Consider the following 24,347-nt stretch of genomic DNA (forward strand, 5'->3'; position numbering starts at 1 on the left):
GGCGTTGGTCTGTACAGAAAAGTCATGTTGTTTTAATTTAGGATTTTATTTTGCAAAGCAGCTGAAAAATCAAAGGTGCTTGTACCTTTCTGGTAAAACCGCCTATTAGAAAGAGGAATATCCTATATTTAAAGGATGCTGGTATCTCAAATACTGGATGAAGCTGTTAGAGGTTTGATTGTGTCCTGCACGTTAAGTGTTCCTGCCCTTTGGGAGAAGCATTAAGTAGTTTTTCTTTGGTTGAAATCCATACTTACGATTTCTCTATGGGCAAAGAATGAGTCCAGAATGCTGACAAGCTTAGTGCTTTCCTTGGATTATGTTGTCTGTGTTGCTCCAGTCTGGAGCCAATTGTTATTTCGTCTCTCTGTAAACAAGTGTTTACAACCTCATCTGACCAGCAGTGACTTCTGGGCTGAACGAGCTGAGACCAGTTTAGGTTTGTTGATGGAATCTCTGGTTTTGTTTCGCCCTTTAATGAAACACTGCATTGAGTCTCACTGTGGAAGAGCAAAAGTTTGATGCTGTTTAGTTCTCTTCAGATTTGATTCAAATTCTTTTTCATATTGGTGTCATCTGTGTGAGTATTTGCCTTGTGTATGTAGTTTGCTGGGCTTTGCCCTTTCCCTTTCTGAGATCTGTGTATACAAGTTGAAACTATTTTATTATGGTGGAAGTTTTCACTATGCTTTTCTCATTGTATTTTTTTTTTATTTCAAGGTTCAAGAAACTTCCCTTGTGGTGGGTTGTGCAGTTGATAATCTTAGTTTCCATGCTGTTCTCCCCCTGGACTTCAGAGTTTTTGGTTAGCTGCTTGAAGTCCTGCAGAGAGAGGCTTTTAGTCGATAACGGATTTGATGGCTTTGACGCAAAAAGGCATTCAGGGAGGAGATGAAATGCAGCTCCATCCCATGGGAACATCTCACCCATAGCTTGAGTGTTTGCATTTAAAGGGGGTTCTTCTCTTGAACTGGAGAAGGATGATGCCCACTGGAGGTCACTGTTTCAACTCGTGGAATTTCACTTCTAGTGCTCTGGTGTGTGTGTGTGTAGGTGTTGGGACATACTCTGTGTCTCAGCATGTATTTACTTAGGACAGGGTACTTGAATGATTGAATTAAATCTGTGCCTAAGTGATGTTTTGAATGCTGATAAACAGGCGTTACAGGACTAGGGGTGAGGGTGGGCCTTATTTGCAGTTCATCCTTTTTTTGACATGTTATGTTTCAGGTTACTACCCGTTTCCATGTCCCTGTTGTATTTTGATAACTATGGTTAAAGGATAAATCATGATAACTTTTTAAAATTTATCTTTAAGGTTGTTTCATTTCCTAATTTTTGCAGTGTATTAATTGCACAGGTGGTATTCGAAATAGTTTCAACTTGGAGGAAAGTAATTCCTGCAGTTGACTTCCTATTGTAATCTTTGCAGTTAGGGCTGCCTTTTCCATTGATGAGTTGTTACTCAGAGGAAGAATTGTGAGATAAGGAAATCTCTGTATGTAATTTGAATCAGAGCTTGGTGATTAAAGCGATTACAAGCCTTGCTTAATTCAAAACTCTTTTAAAAAGAACAGCTTTTATATTGCTGCTAAGCTCCATTTCTGATAAGGGCCAAAATAAAGATACCTGCTGAGGAAAAAGGGGCTGACAGGTTTTCTGGGCAGCTATGTAATAGCTATTTTTGTGTAAGGAGTGAGCTAAAGTGCTATGCTTAGGAGAAAAATTCACACAAAGATTCAACCCTCATATGTGTGTCTCTCTTTTTCCCCACCCTCTAGTGATATGCAGCTTCCGAGGAACTGTACCGCAAGGCTTGGTCCTGGAACTAGGTGAAACTGTCCAGATCCTAGAGAAATGTGAAGGTAAGTGTGATGTCCAAGAAGGAATCCCATTTTTTTTTAATACAAGAATATGCAAATATTTTAATCTAGCAGATTTTAATAAGTTGTTTGCAAATCATGATGCATCAAATCAAAGCACTTAAATAAACCTTATCTGACCCACTTTCTGTAGGAAAGGCTGAGCGCTCTTGGCGCTAATCCAGTCTGATAGGGGGTCAGTGTGTTTTAAGTTAACCATCTGTCCAGAAAATCTTGAACCCTGACCTGATTGTTGTCCTGTAATTGGGTCTTGCAGTGAATTTTCATAATGTAAAATATATGATCAGTATCTTATTTTACTATGTTTTTCTCTGTGCTACTGTATTTCAATTAAGTATATCAGTATATACATGAAAAGTATATCATGTGAACACATGAAAAATGTTACTTAAGAAATAGGTTAGGAAATCATTTGGGAGCAACACAGTGAAAAATCTAAAGAATATGGATTTAGGGGAGTTGCTTTATGTGTGGTTTTGTACCTAAAGGAAAACGCTGTTGAAAGCATATAGCTGTAGTTTTTTCTTCAGTGGCTGGAGATGTGTGTGTTAACAAATTGAATGGCCTGATCCTTTTGCTTTATTCACATGAGCAGGGTGATTGAACTTGTTGTATGTAAGAGAATTATTTTTATCCTAATGTTCAAGCAAGTCGTGTAAAACATGTCTGTTGAGAAGTAGGTTGACAAGATGCAGTATGAGAACATGTTTCACTATTGACTGAGGTGGAATAATGTAACCTTAATCCTAAAGTGTTAAAACAAATTCAAACCCCAGATCCACACATTTGAATTCCAAATTAGCAGAGAGTTGTAGGTTTGGTTTTGTGTTTGTTTAGTTTACACCATTTTTCATCTCCAGTGTTAGTGTTGTTACACAAACCTTCTGCATGCTTATCAGGAGGCTGCTTTTCTTCTCTCATGCCTAGATCTGTCTTTTGCTCTTGATGCTTTTTCTTCTCATGTGTTTTGTTTCTTTACCTACTGACTTAACTCTTCATAAAAAAGTGACTTCTTACATGCTATTTTTAATAAGAAAGTAGTAGCTTCTTCACCTATACGTGTAAAAAAAAGAAAGAAGTCTGTTGAATGAGAGTTGTACAGTGAAATAGTGATGTTTAATCCATGAAGTGGGCTGTGAACAATAGCTGCAGTATTATACCTGCAAATGCTAATGTTTAAAAAAACCACACATGGTGTAAGGGGCTAAGCTTTGCTCAAGCACTGTGTGGTGATTGTAGTCATTCTGTCAGATCTTGTGAATTAGTACGTGGTGCAAGCTCAGGAGACATTTCTTACTTTATATAGGCTAGCATAACTCTAAGATAAAATGTGTATCTTGCTGAAAGCACTCATGGTGTTTTCAAATAAGACCTGGTAATCAAGGAAACTTTTAAAACCTTGGGAAATAAAAGCACAATCTCAAAGGAGCAGGGTGCTTACAGCAAAACAAAAGGATAATCCAGTGTCTCTTTACAGTGTTGTAATAATTATGCTCTGTATTTCCTTTGCCAGTAGTTTTGAGGATGATCCCTTAAAGCCAATTCATGCCAGTTTTCAAGTTGCTGAGAAAGGAGGTCCTCAGACAAAGCGCTTTCCCGAGTAGAAGGAGGTGTTTGCACAGGGTTTTTTCAGGTTTTGTTTTTTAAGCCCTCTGTCCTGTCATTTTACTGAAGGTGCCTTTACCCTGGACTTTACATACCGAAAAAGATATATTGATTTTGATTATAGTATCTGCAACTCCCCAAGATGAAACTCATCTGAAGATTCAAACCGTTTGTGCTGCAGCTCTTGTATGTGTGAATTAGGCCAGAAGCACACTAACTGGGCAAAGTAGGTTCTTGAAGGAAAAACGATGTATCCGTTGTTGAAGCATTCTTGTCTGAGTGGTTCTTCAATGTGGTCCTCGGTTTGCCTTGAAAATCTGAAATCAAACATACCTCATCTTCTACTTCTGCCTTACTTCCAGGATTCTTTTGTCAGACAAATTGGATAAATTAACGTGAACCCATGCAAATAAAGGTCACTGCTGCAGGAGCTGACAGAAGATCCATTGCTGTTTCAGCTTCACTTCTTAGAACAGTTTGTGCATAATTCTTTAAGTAGCGACTTTGCTGTCTGGGTTAAAAGGATTCACATACACACAAACCTTCTAGTGACATGAAGAATGATTTCAGAGACTTGCTGAAGAATTCAAGGCTCCAAAAGATTCAGATAACTAGTTATATCTCTGAATGTGCTTGTTATTAATCACAATGACTTACTGAATAACTGTAGTATTATTCCAAAAGAGCAAGTGCTCTTTTGTAGTGACTGGTGTACAAAGCATTCAATTGCTACATTTAGAGCAATTTAATGAAAGCGCAGGGAATGGAGGGAATCTCCTGTACTAAGTTTCTCAGGTACCTCTGAAGCTAAGTTTTAAATGTATTTGTAGAATAAAGAAATAAATATATATGCATACAAACACATGTGTGTATATATATACATACATGTGTATTTGTCTCTGAGTCTTGTAAATCTGGATACCTATTGATAACACATTTAACTTTCAATATGGTTGTGTGTGCATTTTTTTAAGTAAAACGCAGTGAAATAGTTGTCTTTGTTACTCTGGATCTATTCATGTGCTTGAAATCAGAATTCTTGAGTTTCAGTCAGTTTGTGTGCCTGCCATTCTGCATGCTTTCATACCAGGACACAGAAGTCTAAATGGCTGTTTTCTAACCCTACCTGAACCTGAGGGATGTCTCCTACTTCATTCCCCGCTCCCCAGTTTAATGTGACAGGGTTGAAACCCATGTGCTATAGCATCTGCCTTTCCTCTGAAGCTACAAAAAACTCCATCCATGTTTCATGAAATGCGATGCTGTCTCTAAAGCATGTGATGTTGCTGTGGTAGTTTTATAGTTACTGTTTGCCTGAATGACTCTGAGATCCTTGACTGGTCCCACTCAAGTTATCAGGACATCAGTTGTGCGCATGCTTGTCTTTCACAGCTTTCCCCTCTCTCTGTTCCCCTCTCTGCCCCCTTCCACTTATGATCTTGCCACTTGAGAGAGAATTGAAACAGTAAATGGTGTTCCCTTCTCGTGCCATGCATTGAGGAGGTGAAAGGGTGTGCCAATAGTTTGCCACCTGTCAGTGCTGAAAGACAGTTTTCTTCTGTCAAGTGACAAAGCATGAGCATACTTCTTGATTGAAATACACGGGGGCTGCATGTTCTAAGGAAGACCCTATTTTCCAAGTCAAATGGCTCTAGCCCTGCTACTGGCAGTAGCTGTGAGTAACTGACAGCATTCAGAGTGAAATTTAAAGTGTCTGTTGTATCCAATTGTTTTTATTGCTAGGGAGCAGGTTTGTTCAGATTAAAAATGTTACAACTTCAGTGACTTTAATTATTACCTTGAGACTCTCGTATAGTCACTGAAGAAACACTACCTGATGCCTGAAGCACCAGTTAAGAGTATTATCTTACCCATGCAAATTCTGGTATCCACACAAGTATTGATTTGCATGGTGTTAATGCGTGTGTATGTTAGTAACAGTGTTCTTAAGCCATGCATGTGATAAAGTCTTTAACTTTTCTGTTACTGCAGCAGTGGCAGCACAGCCAGATAAAGGCTGTATGGTATTTGGGACACCTAAGCAGCAGATACAGCTTGAAATCAGGGCTTTTTTTTGAGGAGTGATCATCTTTGCCATGCTTCCAAGTTGTACCATGCAGATGAGTGAGGAATCGCACTTCACACTGCTGTCATTGCTGTGGAACAGTGCAGGTTTCCTTCCACCTGCTGTGCTGCGGCTGGGCCTAATTGAGTCACTCCCAGTAATGTGGGTTTACCCTGAGAAAGAGATCTCCAGTGAGATACCTCTTTTCCCTTTTCATCCCATTTCCTCTTTGCCTGTTGTGCAGTGTGCCAGTGGAGCTGAGGTCTCTTGGACCCCCAGAGCTGCTGCAGAAGATCTTGCCTAGCTATTAAACGAGGCTTTGGAGCACAGGAGTTGCTTCTTGATGGTCCTCTATTTAGCTAAGGCCAAGATAAAAAATGTTCCATCTCTTCTGCTTTTGTTGCAGCATCTCTGAGTTCATTGTTAGCATATTCCTGTGGTTCTGCTGGCATGAGGTTGCTCCCTGACATGGTGTTGGCAGCCTGGATTAGGTATTCATCTGCTGCTTGTCCTTGTCCTGGCACTGCTCGGAGCAGCAAGCTCTGAACAGAGTGGTCTTGGCATTGATGGTTTCAGCATCAAGAAGCTTTTGCTAAACAAAGTTACAATCCCTCTTCTGGGTCACTTTGAATGCCTTTAGCTCTGCACACTAGTTGTATGCAGGTTAAAAGGTAAAAGCAATTGTTTATTGGCCATTCTATGCAAAAGAGAGCTTTCCTCCTAGAAAAGATTTGAGGGTTACTCGTGTTACAGCAAAGTACAGTTATTTTTGTAGGGCAAAGAAGGTTTGAATTCTTGAAACGGAATCTCCTAGCAGTGCTTTCTTTAAGAGCCAAGTTCAGCCTCAGGACTTGCCGTAAATACTTGTGTAGTTTAATTTCAGAATTCTGCTGGTTACGATACTGTATGTAGGTTTTTTCCCTGCAGCCTGCAGCTGATGTGGCTTTATTTAACCCAGAGAGTTGAGCTTTATTTTTCTGAGATCAATCCCCTTCAATTAGGACCCTTTTGTTTTTCTGCTGCTGAGTTTTCCATGTGGCAGACCTCTTGTTCGTTAAGTGGAAATCTGAAAAAGGTTATGAGGTGCCTTTTAGAAATAATACCCTGTTTGTTCAAGGCACTTCTGAGATCAGAAAGCATTGATAGCTCTTCTAATTGCTTAGATTAGGAGGTTGAGGTGTGTGGGCCTGCCCCAGAGTTCCTTTTGCTACTTAGCTAAGCTTGCACTGTAGCTGAGACTTGTGAGTGAGAACCATCTTTGGGAACACTGTTCTTCTTCATCCAAGAGTACGCAGGTTTCTGGCTTCATGTTTCCCACATGTACAGGAAGCCATAGGTGAATGATAGGTTGTTTACCTAAGCCTTTTTTTTACATGTGGTGGTGTGACAATCCATTTTTCTGTCCTGTGTTTCAGAGGCCTTGTTGAATTCTAGGGGTCAGAGGAACTAAGCAGGAAGCCTGATGCTTTCTGTAGCTGAAAAAGTCCTAGAAACAAAGGAAAGGGCCGGAGATGCATTCTTGCATATACTGCTAAGTAATTTGGCTTTTATTACTGGCCCTCAAGTAGCCTCCAGTGTGAATATATGTACAGACAATGCATTTGGAAGGAAACGTTATAAGTAAGTGCTGGTCTTGATGTGCAGGGGAACAGGCATAATGGGGCACTTTTCCTTCTGTTTTCCTGAGATTTTATTACCATGGAGTAATTCTTCTTGCAGCTCCTTGAGGGGTTCTTTGCTGGGTAGGATAAACAGCGAGCAGAGCTATAGAGCACCTTGCTCTTCACTTTTCTTAGCTTGTATCAAATGTTGTTGGATGGTATTGAAAAAAGCAGTTGCAAATGATTGTGTTCTTTCCTGGGTTCTGTGTTTCACCTAAGAAACATCCTGTTTAGGCTCTATGGCAGGTTTAGCTGGGATGGATCACTGTGCAGTGTGGTTGTATCACTTTGGGTAGTCTGCTTGGTTAATTTATCTTCTGCAGTGTGCAGGGCAGCCCATGCAAAAGCAAGGTTGAAATAGTTTGCAACAAAGTTGACTTGTCCAGAGCACACTGGAATGGATATGATTCATTCTGTTTTCTTTTAGAGTACTTGGATTGAAAGTTTGTCTTGGGCATAGTGAGGATATAAAACATGAGGTGTTCAAAATCAGTTAAATTGGGAAAGCATAGGTAATTCCTGTGCTGTTCAAGGCCAGGTTGGACAGGGCCTTGAGTAACCTGGCCTAGTGGAAGGTGTCCCTGCCTATGGCAGAGTGTTGGAACTGGATGGTCTTAAGGTCTTTTCTAACCCAAACCATTCTGTGATCCTGTCATACCCAGTTTCTTCAAAACAAACCACATTCCCCTGCCATTCATCAGAATTTATCATGTAGGTGTCTTTGTCATGACATTTACCCAGAAATACGCATTGATGCAACATTAAGATGCAATGCAAAGTGCTGCATTTGTTCCTCGCATCCTCATAAATGTTCAGACATAACAACACTTTCTTCAGTTGTTACAGTGCAGTGATGGCAGCAGTAAGCTCATCCTGTGCCTGTCTTCCTCTGTGCTGAAAGACAAAAAGGAAGCAAAAGTTTGCTTGCAGTGTCATTGGTATCATTGAAGGTATTTTTGCCTCTTACAGGATGCCTTTGTCATTTTGTCTACTTTATTTTGATGTGAAATTCATCAGACTAGTGTGGGACATACTTAATGTTCTCCTTCCTATCCTGAATAAGGTGTTGTTTAAAGTGGTGCTTTAATAGACTAATTTTTTGTTTTCTTATACTAAATTATGTTATATGGTATGGAATATTACTCCTTTAGCTGATTCAAGTCAGGTATCTCAGTTAGCCCCTTCCAGCTTCTTGCCTACTCCCAGCCTACTTGCTAGGGGCCAGCACATCAGGAGAAAGAGCAAGCCTTGGTATTGTACAAGCACCGTTGAGATGTAGTCAAAATGCAAAATGTTGGTCTCTTAATAGCAGTTTTTAGCCAGAAACCCAAAATGCATGACCAGACAGGCTGATGTGGAGAAAGTTAACTCCATCCTAGCCAGACCCAGGATGGAAGATTTAGTTTTTGAAACCCAGTTAGAGTTACCTGTCTTCCTTTCCCTAGGTCATCCATTAGGCCAGGTAGCTTGAGGATATTCTTTGCTGCCAGAAAATTAGATGGGGGAAGGCGTTATGTGCTTGAAGTACAGCTTTTCTCTGTTCCAGCTCTGGTCCTATGCCTTAACTTCATCTGTCTTCAAATTCTTGTTAGTTACTGATAATTACTAGACAGTTTGTCTGTTCAAACTGTGGATACTTATGACTGTTATTTCACATCAACTTACTTACAAAATTCTTGTAGTTTTGTAACCGTGTTTCTCTGATTCTTAAATTTTAAATCCCATCTTTTTCACCATTTTCTTAAAGTCAGAACCCTTTAAAGTCCATGTACCACTAGAAAATGAAAGCCATAAAGAGTTAACAACTACTTATTTGTAATATAGTAACATCTAAAAACCATAGTCACTATTGAGGTTTAACTATGTCGCACATGTTTTAATCACAACTAGCTGGAGCACCCGCCTGGATTTGTTGACCGTTGTGATTGAATCTTCCAAAATAAATGTTCTTTAAAATACATTATGAAATGAGTATTAATCTATTTAAGACTTAATTCAAGAATGAAGGTTTAGTGCATTTTAGTGAAAAATGGAATGCAGATGTCATTTTCTATATGTGGTTTGTTGGTTTTTTTTAAAGCATTGTGCCTTTTCTCATAGCTTTTACTTTGAGATACAGAGTGAGGTTTTGGTGGTGGTTGCTTTAAGCAAATAAGGAATGACCATTTAGTGCATTCAGGTTCTGATGAGCTCTTTTTACTTTATCTTGCTTGCATGGAGTTGGAGGAAACTTAGAGAAGGGTGATTCTAAAAACATACCACACTGAAAAAAAGGGAAAACTAAGGTTTGGAGAGCATAATCTACAAAATACAAAGAAAATAGAAGAATTTTCATATATATGAAAGTACCTACAAAAGGGAAGTCAATAAAATGTTTTCCATTGTCTCCAAAAGAAAAAAATCCTGGATGCAAATAGCAGCAAAGAAAGTTCAGCTTACAGGGTGTGTGTACGTTGTCTGAGCCACTGTAATAGGTTGCCCAGTGAGGATTTGCATCTCCACTTGACATTAATATTCTAGGTTTTTAAGCAACCTGTGCAACACCACACCACTTTTAAACTGACCTGTGTAGGTGTGCAACAGCAGAAATACCCTCTGTTTCCTTAGAATACCTTGCAGAAATACCTTGGAATTTAGGTTTAGCGAATGTTGTGGGGATCATTTTCCACAGGCAAGGAGGGGGCTGTGTTATTCAGTCCTCATAATAAGTCACTGGACACTGTTTAAAAACAGGCGAAACCTCTGCAAGGAGAGGTTTAAGGCATGAGCTAGGGGAGTTCTCAAGGGTGCTTCCATTCCGGTTTTTTACAGCTCTGTAAGCACATCACGTTTCAGCTTTGAGGATTTGTTTTGAGATTAAGAACAAGAAACTCATAAATAAGGTGGTTTTCTTCGATACGTGTTTTATCCCCTACCCTGCCTATCTCTAAATCATTAATAGACACCTTGGGTTCTGTTCCGCAAATTCAGGTGAAACCATGTTTTTCCGGATTTAGTTTGCCATTCTGTGTATCTTGAAGTTGAAATGTAAGTTTGTTTCTAAGATTCAGAGTCTATGAGTGTAAAAGCTAGCAGCAGGCTGTTATTTAATGTTGGTAATAATGAATCATAGGATAGATACATCATGTTTTCTCCTGTGACCTTAAAAATGCATAGCATCTGTTACTCAAAAACAGGTGTTGCAGGCAAAGTTGTGTGGACTTAATGGAAATTACCCATTTTAAGGAGCTGTATGTGGTGTTTGTGCATATGTTTATATTGATGTGATTGCCGTGACTTTTGATCAGTTATAGAAATAAATGGAAAACAGTTTTGTTTTTAAATATAAGTAGTCATTCCATGGGAAAATAAATATGTCCTATCTTAATGAGAAATTTGTTTAATAAAGAAGATGGAGTTTAATTTTTTTCCATGCTAAGATTTGTGTATGTCTTGGATCCATCAATTATTTTCTTTTATATTGACTCACATTTCCCAGCAGGCTGTATTTAAAACAAAATCAAAGCACTCTTTGCCACTTCTGAGCCTTATGATGAGACATATCATAGTTCAGCCAAGTATCAAGTCCTTTTTCTGAGAAACAAAATACACAGTTACTTTGTTCTGTTCTTCTCAGTAAATTAATGACAAGTTTTCTTAGAGCTCTTGTAAATGTTGCAGGTACTAAATCATATCTGTCCTCTCTCTGTAGGAAGAAAAACTTTAGAAATAGGAAGCTGCTGGAAAAAAAAAGAAAGGATTTTTAAGGAGAGTGGCTTTAGGTTATCTGAGTTTAGTTTTACCAAGTTTGGGTTCTTGCCTGTGTGAATACTGGGCTGCAGTAGGTAGAAGATGATGTGCAGGCAGTTCAACTTGCTGCTTGTATAGTAGTTGGGCCTGGCCAACTTTGCCTGTAGGTCTCTTGACTGTTGGGCATGGCCAGGCCTCCTCCATAAAACTCACACCCTGGAACTCATCATCATGCATGCTCCTGTGAGGTCTTCCAGGCTCAGTTCTTAATGGTTAGTTAGGTTTACATTCTGAGGCTGAAGCATTAGACCAGATATGAGGAGAGCATCATATTTTAAACAAGGATTCAGGTATTGTGTGTCTTACGAGGTGGAGGAGCAGCTCATCTACCATGATGACTGTAGTGTGCTCCGTTTCCGTTGTTGAACTGGATGGTGTTTTCAGCACCTTTGACCTGATGAACCTTGCATGGAGTGACGTTACTTTCACCTGTGCAAAATAGGAGTAATTAGGTTCTGTTCAACTTACAGCTTTTGCAGCATTGACTTTTACTCCTGGTTTATTGAACTGTCTGGGGCTGCTAACTGATAAATACAAGAGAAATAATGGGGTTTGTGAATTCAGATCCTGAAGTCTGGTCTCTAGTCTCACAGGCATACCAAAGATCAGACACATATAAAGGATTTATGTTTGTTTAAACAACACTAGAAATGCACGGTAATGGCTTTTCCTGTCTTAAAAAAGACAGGTTTTTAAAGTCTAGAGATTTTATTAAAAGAAGTACTACAAAAAGCCTCATGTACCAGCACATGAGGAAAGTGTTCAGTAGAGAGTCTTGCGGGAGTGACTGAATGCATCTTTGCCACACTGGCTAATGAGTGTGAGTACAGTGAATTAAGTATACTAAGCTGCTTTTATTCATGTTGAGAATTCCAGGTTCTGAATTGCTTGTCATCATTGCAGAGCGAAAGAATATTAAATTAAAAGGAAATGCCACAAAAAACCCCCAAACAAAACTAAAAAAACCCAAGAACAAACAAACACGCGACAAAACCCCAAACCCTTTAAAACATTTGGCCTCTGTGAGGCACAGCTGGTTTTGGAGATGATCTCAGCAGCTGCATAGTTCTCAGTCACTTTGCTTCTGGGTGAAGTAGGCAATGCCACAAATTAACATAGTGTGGTTTATCTGTTTTCAGGCTGGTACAGAGGTGTTTCCATTAAGAAGCCGAATGTAAAGGTAAGTGTATATACATCTTCCTAATCTAGTGGGAGACTATATCTATCTTGCTGTTGCAACCTAATAAACTTTTTGTTTTCCTCACCTGTAGGATTTTACTTCTTTAACTTGTTTTCCTGTGGGAGGATTGACTTTGTTTTCTGTATTGAGAGAATGACACTTGTTAGTTACCCAAAGGATCAGAAGACTTCCTGACATGTACCATGTAATCTTTCCATCGTTTCAAATTCTCTTTAAAAGCATAGATGGGTGATCTAGCACTGCTTGGCTCGGGGTTTTTAAAGAACATGTTTTAAAAATTGCATTATTAATCTAAGACGACTTTGAAAAAAGTCTCATGAAAAAGAGTATTGTGAGTTTGTTCTTTTTTCAGATTTTCATACTTTAAGCACTGCATTTGGTTGTTTTCCAGTCATATCCCTTTATTGCTCTTAGAGGAATTTTTGAGTGTTCTGATACGAATCATTTGCAAGTGCATGTATATTTTTTAAATGTATATATCCAAACAGGTAGATAGTTGCTTCTATGTCAGCATCGCTTCATTGTCATTTGGTTTAAACATAGCTTGTGTTTAAAAAAGGAGAGTACCAGATCCCTCATGCTTACCTGTATCATTGGATATTATACTACCTGTATTATGCTTTCATGACTATAATACTTTCTTAATGGGAAAGCCTGCGTTCATTGTGTGTGTGTTGGTGTGACTTCTGCTTGCCTGTATGTTCAGTTTTGATAGGAGAGCTCTTCAAAGCTTCCTTGGTTTCTTAGGTAACCAGTACAGGATCACAGAAATAAATGGCATTAACTGGAAGTGAACCAACCCAGAAACTGAAGTAGCATTTCTTCCTTTTCCAGACTTTTGTGTGGCTGACAGCATGCACATTTGCTTTTTTGTCTGATGAAGTCATTCCTGTTAGTCATCTTTTTCCCCTCTGCAATTTCAGTCTTGCCTATGAAAGAAGAGTTTTTGTTACCATTTTGAATCATCTTTGCTTAGTATTCCTTTCAACCCCTCCATGGAAACTTTTCTTCCTAAATTGTACTGCTTAAAGCTCTAAAAACTTAAAGCTCAAGTGTGACTTGAGCGCTGTCAGTTGTTTTTAACCTGAAGATTGCCAATGCTGGTCCTGTATGACCATGGAAGTGCAGGCTTACTGGTCTTACACACTGGGTCTGCTCTGGGGATTTACAGAGATAATGGACTGCTATGAAAAGTTGGTTTATATTACCTCTTTCCTCATGTATCATCACACAAGAGCACAATGGCACAGGCAAGGTTAGAATCCAACCATCATGGGAACAAGCAGAAGGCAAATAGCTGGAGCTAGACCAAGTGGGTTTAAACAGGTTTGTGTTGGAAAGAGGGATGAAAACTGGATAGTTCCAATGTATGCAACTAATAATTTTCTTTTTTAAACCTACATCCTTGTCATCTAATGTAATGTAGCATTTGGAGGCCTGGTCTGGAAGGATACTGATGCTATGCTGCAGACTGCACAATAGCCACTTCTCTGGCTGTCCTGGCTAACTTGCATCTCTCCACTAAATGTCCCTCGTAGTTACCTCTATTACTTCTTTCTGTTGACTGCAAGCTGTCCTCTGAACTCCTCCTGCTTGACACACCTCCTTCCTGCCTGCTCATCACCTGACTGGGTTATTGGGCTCAGTCTTTGCAGTCAGAAGACAATTGGCTAAACTTAAATGTTTGCTTTTAAATTAGTCTTGTTCCTTCCAAGGCAGCTGTGGAGGTGGTTTGATTCAGTGTACAGTCCTGTGCTAAGAAGGACTAATGTGATGACTTGTGACTAATTGCTTGGTGTCTTTTGACTCTGGTGTCTTTGACACAGTGTTAGAGGGTTTGGGTTTTTTTAATAAGTATATTGACAATTATTTATTGTGGCTTAAGATATGAACACTATAAACTGCAAATGTATTTTTCTAATGTACAGACATTTTTCTCTTGCAGGGGATTTTTCCTGCAAACTATATTCACTTGAAAAAGGCAATTGTCAGTAACAGAGGGTGAGTATTTTTCCATCTTTCTAAGAAGCTGCCATACTTGTCATCTAGAAGGGAATCTAAGCACTAGTTAATAAAATTGATAGAGTGGTTTTAGTTCATCGTCGCTTGTGTATTAGGGTTTGAAAATTAAATGTAATTCTGCAGAGCTTTAGGGAGGTTTTTTTGTTCTTTAATAAAGCAAGACTCAATTCTCTTGGTTACCCCTGTTCACTTTTGGTACCTCTAAAGGTACAGTTTTATGAGCACCTGGAACACAAGCATTTTCAAGAGCTCTATTAAACATTTTTCCTTTCTGCTTGTGAAGTTCTCATGTGTTCCTGTTTGTTGTGGAGGCACTGGCCTGTAGACAGCCCAGCTCATGTACCAGCAGCGTTTCAGTGAGGCATAGTCATGTTACTTTGCAACTTTGCAAAAGGATCCAACCTGCCACACCTCAAACCAAAGAATAACTGAAGTACACTGCTGGAAATACTGTGCCTTCACTGTGTTTATATATAGCTTGTATGTTGTTGGAGGTGGGTCTAGTTTAGTCCATGTGAATAGCAATACTAATGGCAGTCGAATGTCAGAGATTTTGCTGTGAGTAGGCTCTAAAACCTGCAAAGTTTCCTGAGAGATTGACTGAGACTCCTGAAATCAATATCTTGTGTCTTCACAGCCTTTCTAACCTGCAAATTCTAGAGTAAGGCCTCTGTGGGGAGATAAGTGCGGCATTACAGTGACCCAAGGCAATAAATTAAATGTGGAACGTAAACCACATTAAATGGCATTTAGTGAAGTACCTGTAGAAAAATGGGACTTCTGATAGTCTTGCTTTGTATGTTGCCCTCAAAGGGACTGTGCAAAGGTTATTAAGGGCAGCTGTAATACTAATGCTTCATAAATTTGGGGTGTAATAAAATTATATTTATAGCATAGAATTATGACTCCTAATGTGTACTCTTCTTAGGGGGAAGACTTATTTCCTGCAATCTGTAATTAATTAGTACTTAGCTCAGAATTTATAAGGGACATTTATTATGATAATATTTTACTTACTTCCAGTTATTCAACTGTTGTTCTCTCACCCCACGGGTTTTACCTTTTCGTGATTCTCTTCCTCATCCCGCCACGGGGTGGGGAGGGAATGGCTGTGTGGCTGGCTGCCATTTGTCCACTTCAGTTGAAAACACAGCACTGCACCAGCTACTAAAAAGGAGAAAAGTAACTGTTACAGCTGAACCCAGGAGAGGGTTAATTCACGAGGGTATGTTGTCAGCATCATTCTCATCCTAACCCCAAAGTCCAGCACGATACCAGTTACTAGGAAGAATATCCCAGATGAAACAAGGACAGCATGGTATATAATAATCTTACATTTGAGTCATAGACCCAGTGTAATCTCATTAATATACAGTAGTTATAACAGAGGAAGTACAGGGTTAGAGGGATGCAAAACATCCAGTTTACACGGTTAAATGTTGTCCTGATGTGTGTTCTTTTTAAATCCAGACATACTGTTGAAGGCTGATCTTCCAGAATGTTTTATTTTTCCCTCATGCCAAAAGTTTATAAATACATTTCTAGTAATAATATTTGGAAAAACACCTTTCATTGGTTTTGCTTTTTCCTCTCATATTAGCTGAACAGTATAGTGTGATTCCTTTCATCCGTTAGTTTTCTGTGCTTTCCTAATGGAATGTTGAACTATTTTGAGTCCTTTCCCTGTAATACCATTTTATGGATATTGGAAAAGAACTGTATTTGACTTGATAATAGGAAGAAACCTGTGATCTGCTTTAGTGTCCTGCAGTACTGAAAACGTCTCCTGGATAGGAAAGATTAATAGATGATAGATCTTCTTGGTATTTAATGACATTGGCTAACATATTAATTTGAGGGGGAAAAAAGGTTGGTCTGCCTTAGAGAGAAGGGATACAAACCTGTGAAGACCCCACTTCACAGGCAAGTTAATTCAACATGCTGTAATCATGAAAGGTGTTTTTATTGACCTTGATTAGAATGAAATTACAGATTTTGAACAGGTAACAGGGAAATGCTTCATATAAGCTGTTCTTATGGAATGTAATGGAGGAGCAGCTGATACAACTCTGGAGTTGCTTCAGACAAAACGTTCCTCTTAAGGTATTTACCTTTGTGTTGAACAAATTCAAACAAATTCAAGTTGCAGCATTTCCCAAATCACTGTGCTGACATTTGTTTCTTTTTCTACCTTTTCCAGGGCACTTTTCCTAACTTTTTCCCCTCTTGTCTAGGCAATATGAAACAGTTGTGCCACTTGAAGATTCTGTTGTGACTGAAGTCACAGCGACACTGCAGGAATGGGCCGTGCTATGGAAACAGCTGTATGTGGTAAGAACAGTACTTTCTTCCCTGTATTTTACCTCTCAGACCTCTTTGGAGAGATGTTGCCTGCATTTCAGTCAATTAGGAAAAAAGCATCATCAACATAGAACTGTTAGATTTATCTTATGTACTGGGGGGTCCGCTAACTGCAGATCACTGATCAGGTGAGGTTCATATGGGCTACAGTGGAAATTTCAGCAGTTTTGAAATACTGCATTCAGATCTGAAAGCTTCATAGTTTAAAAATAAGTAAACGAATTAGTGTTCTTAAATAGGAAAGAAATAATACATGTGCTCAGTAACACGAAATGAAAGCCTTCTGTAAGTCCCATCAAAGACTTCAAAGAATTATTCAGACAGTATGTATTTGCTTTAGCATGTAGAGTTTGAATGAGCTCAGAGGTGTTTCTGTATGATTGTTCCTTCATCTATTAGAAATAAAAACTCAAGATGATGCTGTGAGTTCTATACTCATCTATTTTATATAATTTTCAGTTGCTGCCACATAGTGTCACCTACTTCAGTTTTCATTGTGTTCTTCTCTTAATTGCCAAATCCCATACAACAGCAAATAAAACTTGCATATTTGAAATTATTTTTCCTGGGGTTTTTTAAATTTTTTTCTCCTTTTAGCTTAGTAATTAAAAGCCAGAACTGTAGGTTGTACAAGCATCAATGTCCTTTCTTACTTAAGAGAAATACATCTACATAGAGGTACAGCAACTCTGTATTTAAACCTGAAGGGGTGGTAGTTAGATCTGTAGGAAATAAAGCCAGAAAAGTTGCAGTTAAATGAGTCTAGTGTATCTCTAGCATAAGCAGCCGTGTCCCTTCAGAAAGCAATCAAGTCTATCATGAAATACATTTTACTTTTGTTGCACTCACTTCTCCTATGGGGATCATATGCCTCTGAAGGAATTTTCTTGGAAAGTAGCATCTGACCTAATTTGGGGGCATGGCACGCAGTATACACACTTTCTTAATATCACTCTTACACCTAGGATTCTTTCTTTTTTACCAGTTCAAATAGTTACCTCTCTGGTGTATGAATAAAGCAATCGTTTCTGGTTTCCTCCTGTAAGATTTCTCTCTCCCCGGTGTCAGATGAAGAGGACAACAATAATACTGACAGTGGTATTAAATTGGAAAAAGGGGGATCATTTTACCTACAAACGAGTTACACTTCCTCTCTACTAATCCATTTCTTTTTTATTGTTCAGACTAGTTCCTTGAGGGGAGGGAGAGAGCTCTAGCTATAATCTTCCGCTTTGTGATTTTCTTTCTGGGACTTGTTCCTATTCTAGCTCATTATACTCATTATAACATTGCACATAACGTTATTGCATTCTTAAATAACAGGGGAAAGAATTTAGTGTTTTCATAGAACTTCAGAAGGAAGCATCTGTTCCATTATGAAAGAAATAGGCAGAGCTTTGGAGTAGAAAATTTTTGTGGTGTCTTTCTTCCAGAAATTGGGCAGGAGTTGGGGATATCTAATCTAGAAATAATCCCAGAATTATTTAGGTTGGAAGGTCTCTCGAGAGCATCTGGTTCAACTGCCTTCTCAAGTTGGGCCAGCTGGACCAGAGTCTCTAGGACTGCATCCAATCAGGCTTTGAGTTTCTTGTCAGTGGGGACTCCACAACATCCCTGGGCAAAGCTGCCAGTGTTTGACCACCTTTAGTCTTTTCATACGTTGAAGACTACTGATGTAGTGCCATTGCCTTTCTGATGCGAGAGAGCAATCTACACTGTTGTTAGGTGGGGAGCAGAAATTTGTCCCATTTATAGACTGTAAAGTTGAGGCCCGAGGAGGTGTACAGAGGTGCACAAAAGGATGTGGCAGAGCTGGAATTAGGATTTTATGCTTTGTATTCAGACTAGAAGCTGTGCTGTAAAGTCATATCTTAAAAGTATATTAAGAGACTAAATGGCAATACTTGCTTGTTGTGGGATCAGCAGCAGCAGAAAATTTTATTAGTCCCAAACTGTAACAAGAATCATGTAAGAAATCTAATTAATGTTATTTATCATGCTGCTGTGCCTAGTCAGCTCTGTAGAAGAGTTTCTTCTTGTAGTGAAAGTTCAAATGCTAATTGTTCCTGCAGATGCTTTCAGTAGGTCAGTACCTATAAATGGTAACAGTAGGCACGGCACATCATTATTCTGTAGCATTGCACTGTAAGACAGCTGTCAGACAACATGTACAGCATCTCTTAATGCCTCTGAATAGGCTTAAATGTTCTTGTGCTTTGATACAAAATTCTTACTTGGCTTATGGTTTGAAAGACCCAAGTTTGTTTCAATCAAAAATTCAAAGAACTTGCTTTATTGTTACCATTGAGATACATTGTAAGGTTTGTATTTCCCTTTCAGTTAAACAGTAGGAACTGGACTGTAATGCCCAGGAAACCTGGAGTGATTAAAACACTGTCTGAAGAGGGATGCTATGTCATTCCTAGATAAAATAGCTCAGCTGGCAGAAAACTGGAGGGAGGAGGACAATGAGAAAAGGAAGGGCAAAGTGAAGCACAATTTTGAGAGATGCAGGAGTAGAAAATTAGTTTGTGTAAAATATTGGCAATTTCCTTAGTTCCTTCTGACCACAGAAAGTCCGTGATATTATTAGGAATAGACTGTGCATGCGGAAGCTTGAATAGATTTGAGTTCTAGGAGCTGTGCAGTCAGTTTAGTTTGTCTGTGAAATGCATATTGGACAGATTAGCCTGAATTCACTATACTACAGTGGGCTGTGATATTTCAGTAGTTTTTGCCATCAGGGTGAAAGCAAAGTGCTAGTCATAGTACAACTGGAAGCTGAGACTGAAGAAAAAGGCATTTTTGTGCAGGAGGTTCGTAGAGGAGCTCAATGCACGAAATTCATTGTCAGCACAGCAATGTCAGACAGTTGATCATTGTGGTGACAATGAATTTGAAATAAAAAGATGTATGGTGTGTTATTTGCTTTTCTGTAATATGTTATGCTCTTGGAAGTTGGATTCTGGTATTACAACTCCTAAAATACTAACGAAATGATAAGATTTTGGAAATGCAAGAGGTTTCTTTCAAATTAGAAAGGGAAAAGGATACAAGTAATACTGATATGGAAGCTATTGGAATTTGTTATTTATAGTGGGTGTTTTCTATAGCAGTCATAGAATAGTTAGGGTTGGAAAGGACCTTAAGATCATCAAGTTCCAACCCCCCCTGCCATAGGCAGGGACACCTCCCACTAAACCATATCACCCAAGGCCTCGTCCAACCTGGCCTTGAACACCAACAGGGATGGAGCATTCACAACCTCCCTGGGCAACCCATTCCAATAATAGAATCATAGAATAGTCAGGGTTGGAAAGGACCTTAAGATCATGTAGTTCATGATAACCTAGTTAATTCTATGCTTACCTAAAAGTCACCTTCTTTGTTACTGAGTAATCAGTAATAGAACTTCAATATTTCATATATTTTAAAGGAGTAAAGATGATATGACTTTTATGGTTCTGGGGACAGACTTTTTAGCAGAGCCTGTTGTGATAGGACAAGGGCTGATGGCTTTAAAACAAACGAGGGTAGATTCAGGCTAGATATAAGGAAGAGTTTTTTTACAACACAAAAACATTGTCACAGGTTGCCCAGAGAAGTGGTCGATGCCCCATCCCTGAACACATTCAAAGTCAGGTTGGATGGGGCTCTGAGCAGCCTGATCTGTTTGAATATGTCCCTGCCTGTGGCACAGGGATTGGACTAGATGACCCTCAAGGGTCCCTTATAATGCAAATCATTCTATGGTTCTATGAAAAGAGCACATTTTTTCCCCCTATTTGAATGTATAGTCTGTGTGCATAGATAGGTACAGTGTCATGACACTGGAAAATAAAAAAGCAGTTCTTTGCTTTCTGATCTGTGTCCTGGCTTCTCATATGAGCGCAGGAACGGTAAGATTTAGTAACTGTTTTCTGTCAAAAAGGTCGCTGATTTATTTACCCTACTGGGGTTGGGTTTTCCTACTTTCTCTGCCATTGTGCAAAAAAATCTTTGGGAAGGAGTTCATGGGAAGTGAGTGTTCAGAATCTGCTATTTACACACTTTATACCAAATTGCTGGTGAGTTGGGCAGAGTTCCTGATAGCCAGAGCTGACCAGATGTGTGTGTGTGTGTGTACCTGTACTGTCACTGAGTGTATGCACCCTCTATGTATGTTACTGTTGCGTGGCTCAAATACTCCTTGTAGTTTGGACAGGATGCCTACTTTGTTTTGTGGGAAACCTAAGAAATTAAAAGCAGGTTCTACTTTTCCTTTCTTAGTATTATAAAGGCTTACAAACAAAAGTGATTCCCTTCCCCAGGACTTTATTAATATGGAGTGGAAGTGAGTAAGTAATATTATTATTGGCACCGCTGTAGGAAGCTGAGCTTGTTCTTGTGCCTACTCCAAAGGGACAAGGAAGAGAGAGCAGAAAAGACAAAGTGAACCTTTGGGAGACTTCTGTAGGTGCAGAGGTGGATAAAGATGCAGAATTGCATTTGTTACGGGAGAATGTATGTGCAGCTCTTGTGTTGTTGCTCAGATGAGTGTATGATTTTCACTGAGGCAGCAAAATGATGCCACTAAGGTAGATCACTTTCTCTCTTATTCTGTATGTGTTGATAAGATTTGTTATTTTTGCAGTACTTCTGGAAAGGATCTGCAAGTTCTCTGTCAGCTTTTGTTAATTAGGTCAGACAAGACTCCTGTGAGTTAAGTCAGCTTAAAGAGATCACTGAATCTCGCAGTTGGAGCATGGTAGCTATTTTAACAGTAAAACAAAATTCCTCAGAGTTTAAGATGTGATGTGAGGACTATTTCAGTTGAAATGGAGATGACTGTAAAGAGAACAAACATAACTGCCCAATTTAGAATTTGGTCAGATCAGTTCAATAAAGGCAATCTGCTACTTTTATGCAGTAGGAGAGTGGGGGGAAAAAGTGTGGAGTGACTTCTAGTTTCAGGAGTAAGACCTAATGGCATGGGGAATAGAAGGAATTTTTTGCCAGTTGAATCTGAAACAAATTTCATATTGTCTCCTTTTAAGTTTTGTGAGGACTGCAATCAGAGGAAGAGAGAGTGGGTAACAGGACTTGGCACGACTGGAGCTGATTTGGGTGGTTTAGGGTGTCCCTAAAATTGAAGCTTTACTTCAAAATTCATCTTAAAAACCAACTAACAGACAAACCGCAGCAAAACCTGTTCACCCAATCACTAATGTAGTTTACTCTTGTAGTAGAGTATTTTGACGCTTTTTTCTTTAGTTTGATGCCTTTTGCTTCATATCTGCTAAAATATGGAACTGCTGATGGATTTTTCTGAAATATGTAGACAGAAAAAGTGGCGTGATCCAAACCAGACATTGCTGCACCTGAGGTCACTTCAGAAGGTCTCCCGTGAAGGAGCAGAATTCCTGCAAGTTAAGGCCGAGCATATTTCATACATACTACAGTTCTGTACAAGCAAACATGTGGAAAGAGGAGGGATTTGTGCCATGCTTTATTAAATTGAGGCTTGCATTTACATAAATTAATTACCCATAGTATCTTGGAGATCTTTAATGGATGTCATGACCTCTACATTTCTTCTCTGGTGGAACAGTCTTCATGTAGAATCTACATGATATTTATTAGTCACTGGTGTAAAATGCAGTCCAGTTGAGTGCATCTGCCTGTTAGCACTGACTTGTTGAAGTTCAATGTAAGTGCTTCATATTTTAAGACTATAAAGGGTTTCCATTATTATTATTTCTCCCTTCCCTATTTGTAACAGATTTAATGCAGTCAGTCTCACATAGTGATTTGTGTAAGTCTTTGAGCTTTAAGGAATTAGAGGTAGGCATACATTTTTATGAGAGTAAAATAAGATTAGTTTGTAAGCAACTCTTTTATCATTAGAAATTGAAAAATTACTGTAATTGGTTTGAAAGTTTCTTTCCTTTGCAGAACACAAAAGTTATGGTTAGTTTATTGCATTCGAAGAAAAGTATAACCAGGAGCAATATCTGCAGTACCTTTTATTTACTTCCACATACAGATTTATGATGTCATTTAAGATTATTAGCATAACTAGACAGTTCTTAAGTATTTTCAAACAAACAAACAAAAGGTTGACTCTAAACCAGAAATTACAAAGTATTAATCAGACTCTATGGGAGGAATATATGTTTTGAGTTGCCATGGAGATTTTAATAGATTCTTCAAATTGAGACAGAATTAAATGCAAGTCACCTTCTGGTGTCCTTGGCAAGTCCTGCTGTGACAAACTGTGTGCAGGGTGGTTTTATCATTTCTTGCTTTGTAGGAGAATGTTATTTAGGTATTGACATGAGAGGCTCTTTTATTTTAGTGAGCAGAAGGGAATCACTGCCTTCCCAGTACTGAAATTCATGGCAAATTGTGGGGGGATTTGGAGGGTTTGGAGTTCTTTTTTTTTTTTGAGATTAATTTGAAATCCTTGAAGTTTACAGTTAACAAAGAGCAATTTCCTCCCCGAACAATATCCAGTCTACTACATGTGTTACAGTGTACCTGTGAAGTACATGTGCAATATTTGAACATGGGAAATAGATTTTATTGAATGCTGGATTCAGACTAGCTGTGAACAGCAAACCAGCAAGGAAACAGAATAGAATTGGCTCAGGGGAAGCGAGTGGCTGACCTGCAGATGCTTTCAAACTTATTTCTTTTGTGCTGTAAATATGCTGAACACTTAATTACCTTAGACCAGGGAAAGAAGTTATTAATCCAAAGTCCAAACAGGAGTTTGAGAGTTTCTTCATCTTTAACTACAGAGACCTAGTTTGTTCCAAATATGATGTTAATGACAGAACTGCAATTGAAATAGGGGCAAATAGTAGTGTGGTTTGATTTTAGTCTTCCAGAGGTGTATTTTGAGGAAGGATGTCAGTTTGTTTTGGGTTTGTTTTATTTTTAAAGAACAGAAAATAGAGAAAAGGGGGTGGGGTGGGGAAAGGGGGTAGGGGAAATGGCAATCTGGCTTTTTGGTGTGAGTGAGTAAGCTTGTGTGCATGTATGAAACTTAGAAGGGAAAAGACTGATCATCCTTAAAGGGCATTTGTTGGAACTAAAAAGCCAGTTTGTTGGATTTCATTTTATAGAAGACAGAGATGCTTTTAAAATAGAAAAGCAAAGAACATCTGTCCTTTTGGCAGCCTGTATGGCACTGTCATCCATGTGGAATCAGGAAGTGTCCTTTGGTCTTATCTTGATGTATGTTACTTTCTAGCTGTAACCATTTCTGTTGTTTCTAACCATAAGACATGGAGAGGAAAAGGTAACAAACATAATAATTATAGCTATTAATAATTATTGTAAATTATATATATATAGATGCACCTATTTAACATAATTATATGTGTTTTCTAAGGAAAGTGGGTAATAGGAAGTTTTATGGGTGGGAGGGGTAGAAAAATCACTAACAAGAATTAGTATGTATGTGCAGTAGTAGTAAAAACCTTGTGGCTGGAGCAACATAGACCACTGTAGCTGCAGCAGTGCAGAGTCATCTCTTGGCCTGCCAAATCTGATTACTCTGCATTGTTGCATTTGGCTGGAGTGGAGGTTATGGTTGGCTATTGTGTCCTTCTAAAAAAACAGGAATAAAAATGCATCTAAATTGCTGGAAAATGAATAGATACTTGATTTTACATAAGGTATTAAGGTGAAATTAAAACATGTAACAAGATTATTAAAGACCTGTTTCTTTTTCTTCATTTCAACTTCCAGCCATATGATTATGGACATAACTG

At 38.8% G+C, this 24,347-nt stretch overlaps 1 protein-coding gene across 9 annotated transcripts in view; it reads left to right on the forward strand.

The window, feature by feature from the left end:
• The first annotated feature begins 1,720 nt into the window (after positions 1–1,720).
• Positions 1,721–24,347, forward strand: part of DOCK3 (dedicator of cytokinesis 3) — a 184,872-nt gene continuing 162,245 nt past the window's right edge. For 7 of the 9 annotated variants that reach the window (XM_061346903.1, XM_061346907.1, XM_061346904.1 and 4 more), the window contains exons 1-4: positions 1,722–1,865; positions 12,143–12,183; positions 14,150–14,205; positions 16,461–16,557. In XM_061346903.1, coding sequence (XP_061202887.1) covers positions 1,751–1,865; positions 12,143–12,183; positions 14,150–14,205; positions 16,461–16,557 — 309 coding nt within the window. In that variant the 5' untranslated portion in view covers positions 1,722–1,750. Of the gene's footprint in view, positions 1,866–12,142; positions 12,184–14,149; positions 14,206–16,460; positions 16,558–24,347 lie in introns of all 9 variants that reach the window. The other 2 variants (XM_061346909.1, XM_061346906.1) reach the window with 1 other exon arrangement.

The sequence above is a fragment of the Neopsephotus bourkii genome, unplaced genomic scaffold, assembly GCF_033783945.1.
Source record: "Neopsephotus bourkii isolate Nb327-2 ecotype Australia unplaced genomic scaffold, CSIRO-AGI_Nbou_v1 NB_284, whole genome shotgun sequence".
NCBI classification, from domain to species: domain Eukaryota; kingdom Metazoa; phylum Chordata; class Aves; order Psittaciformes; family Psittacidae; genus Neopsephotus; species Neopsephotus bourkii.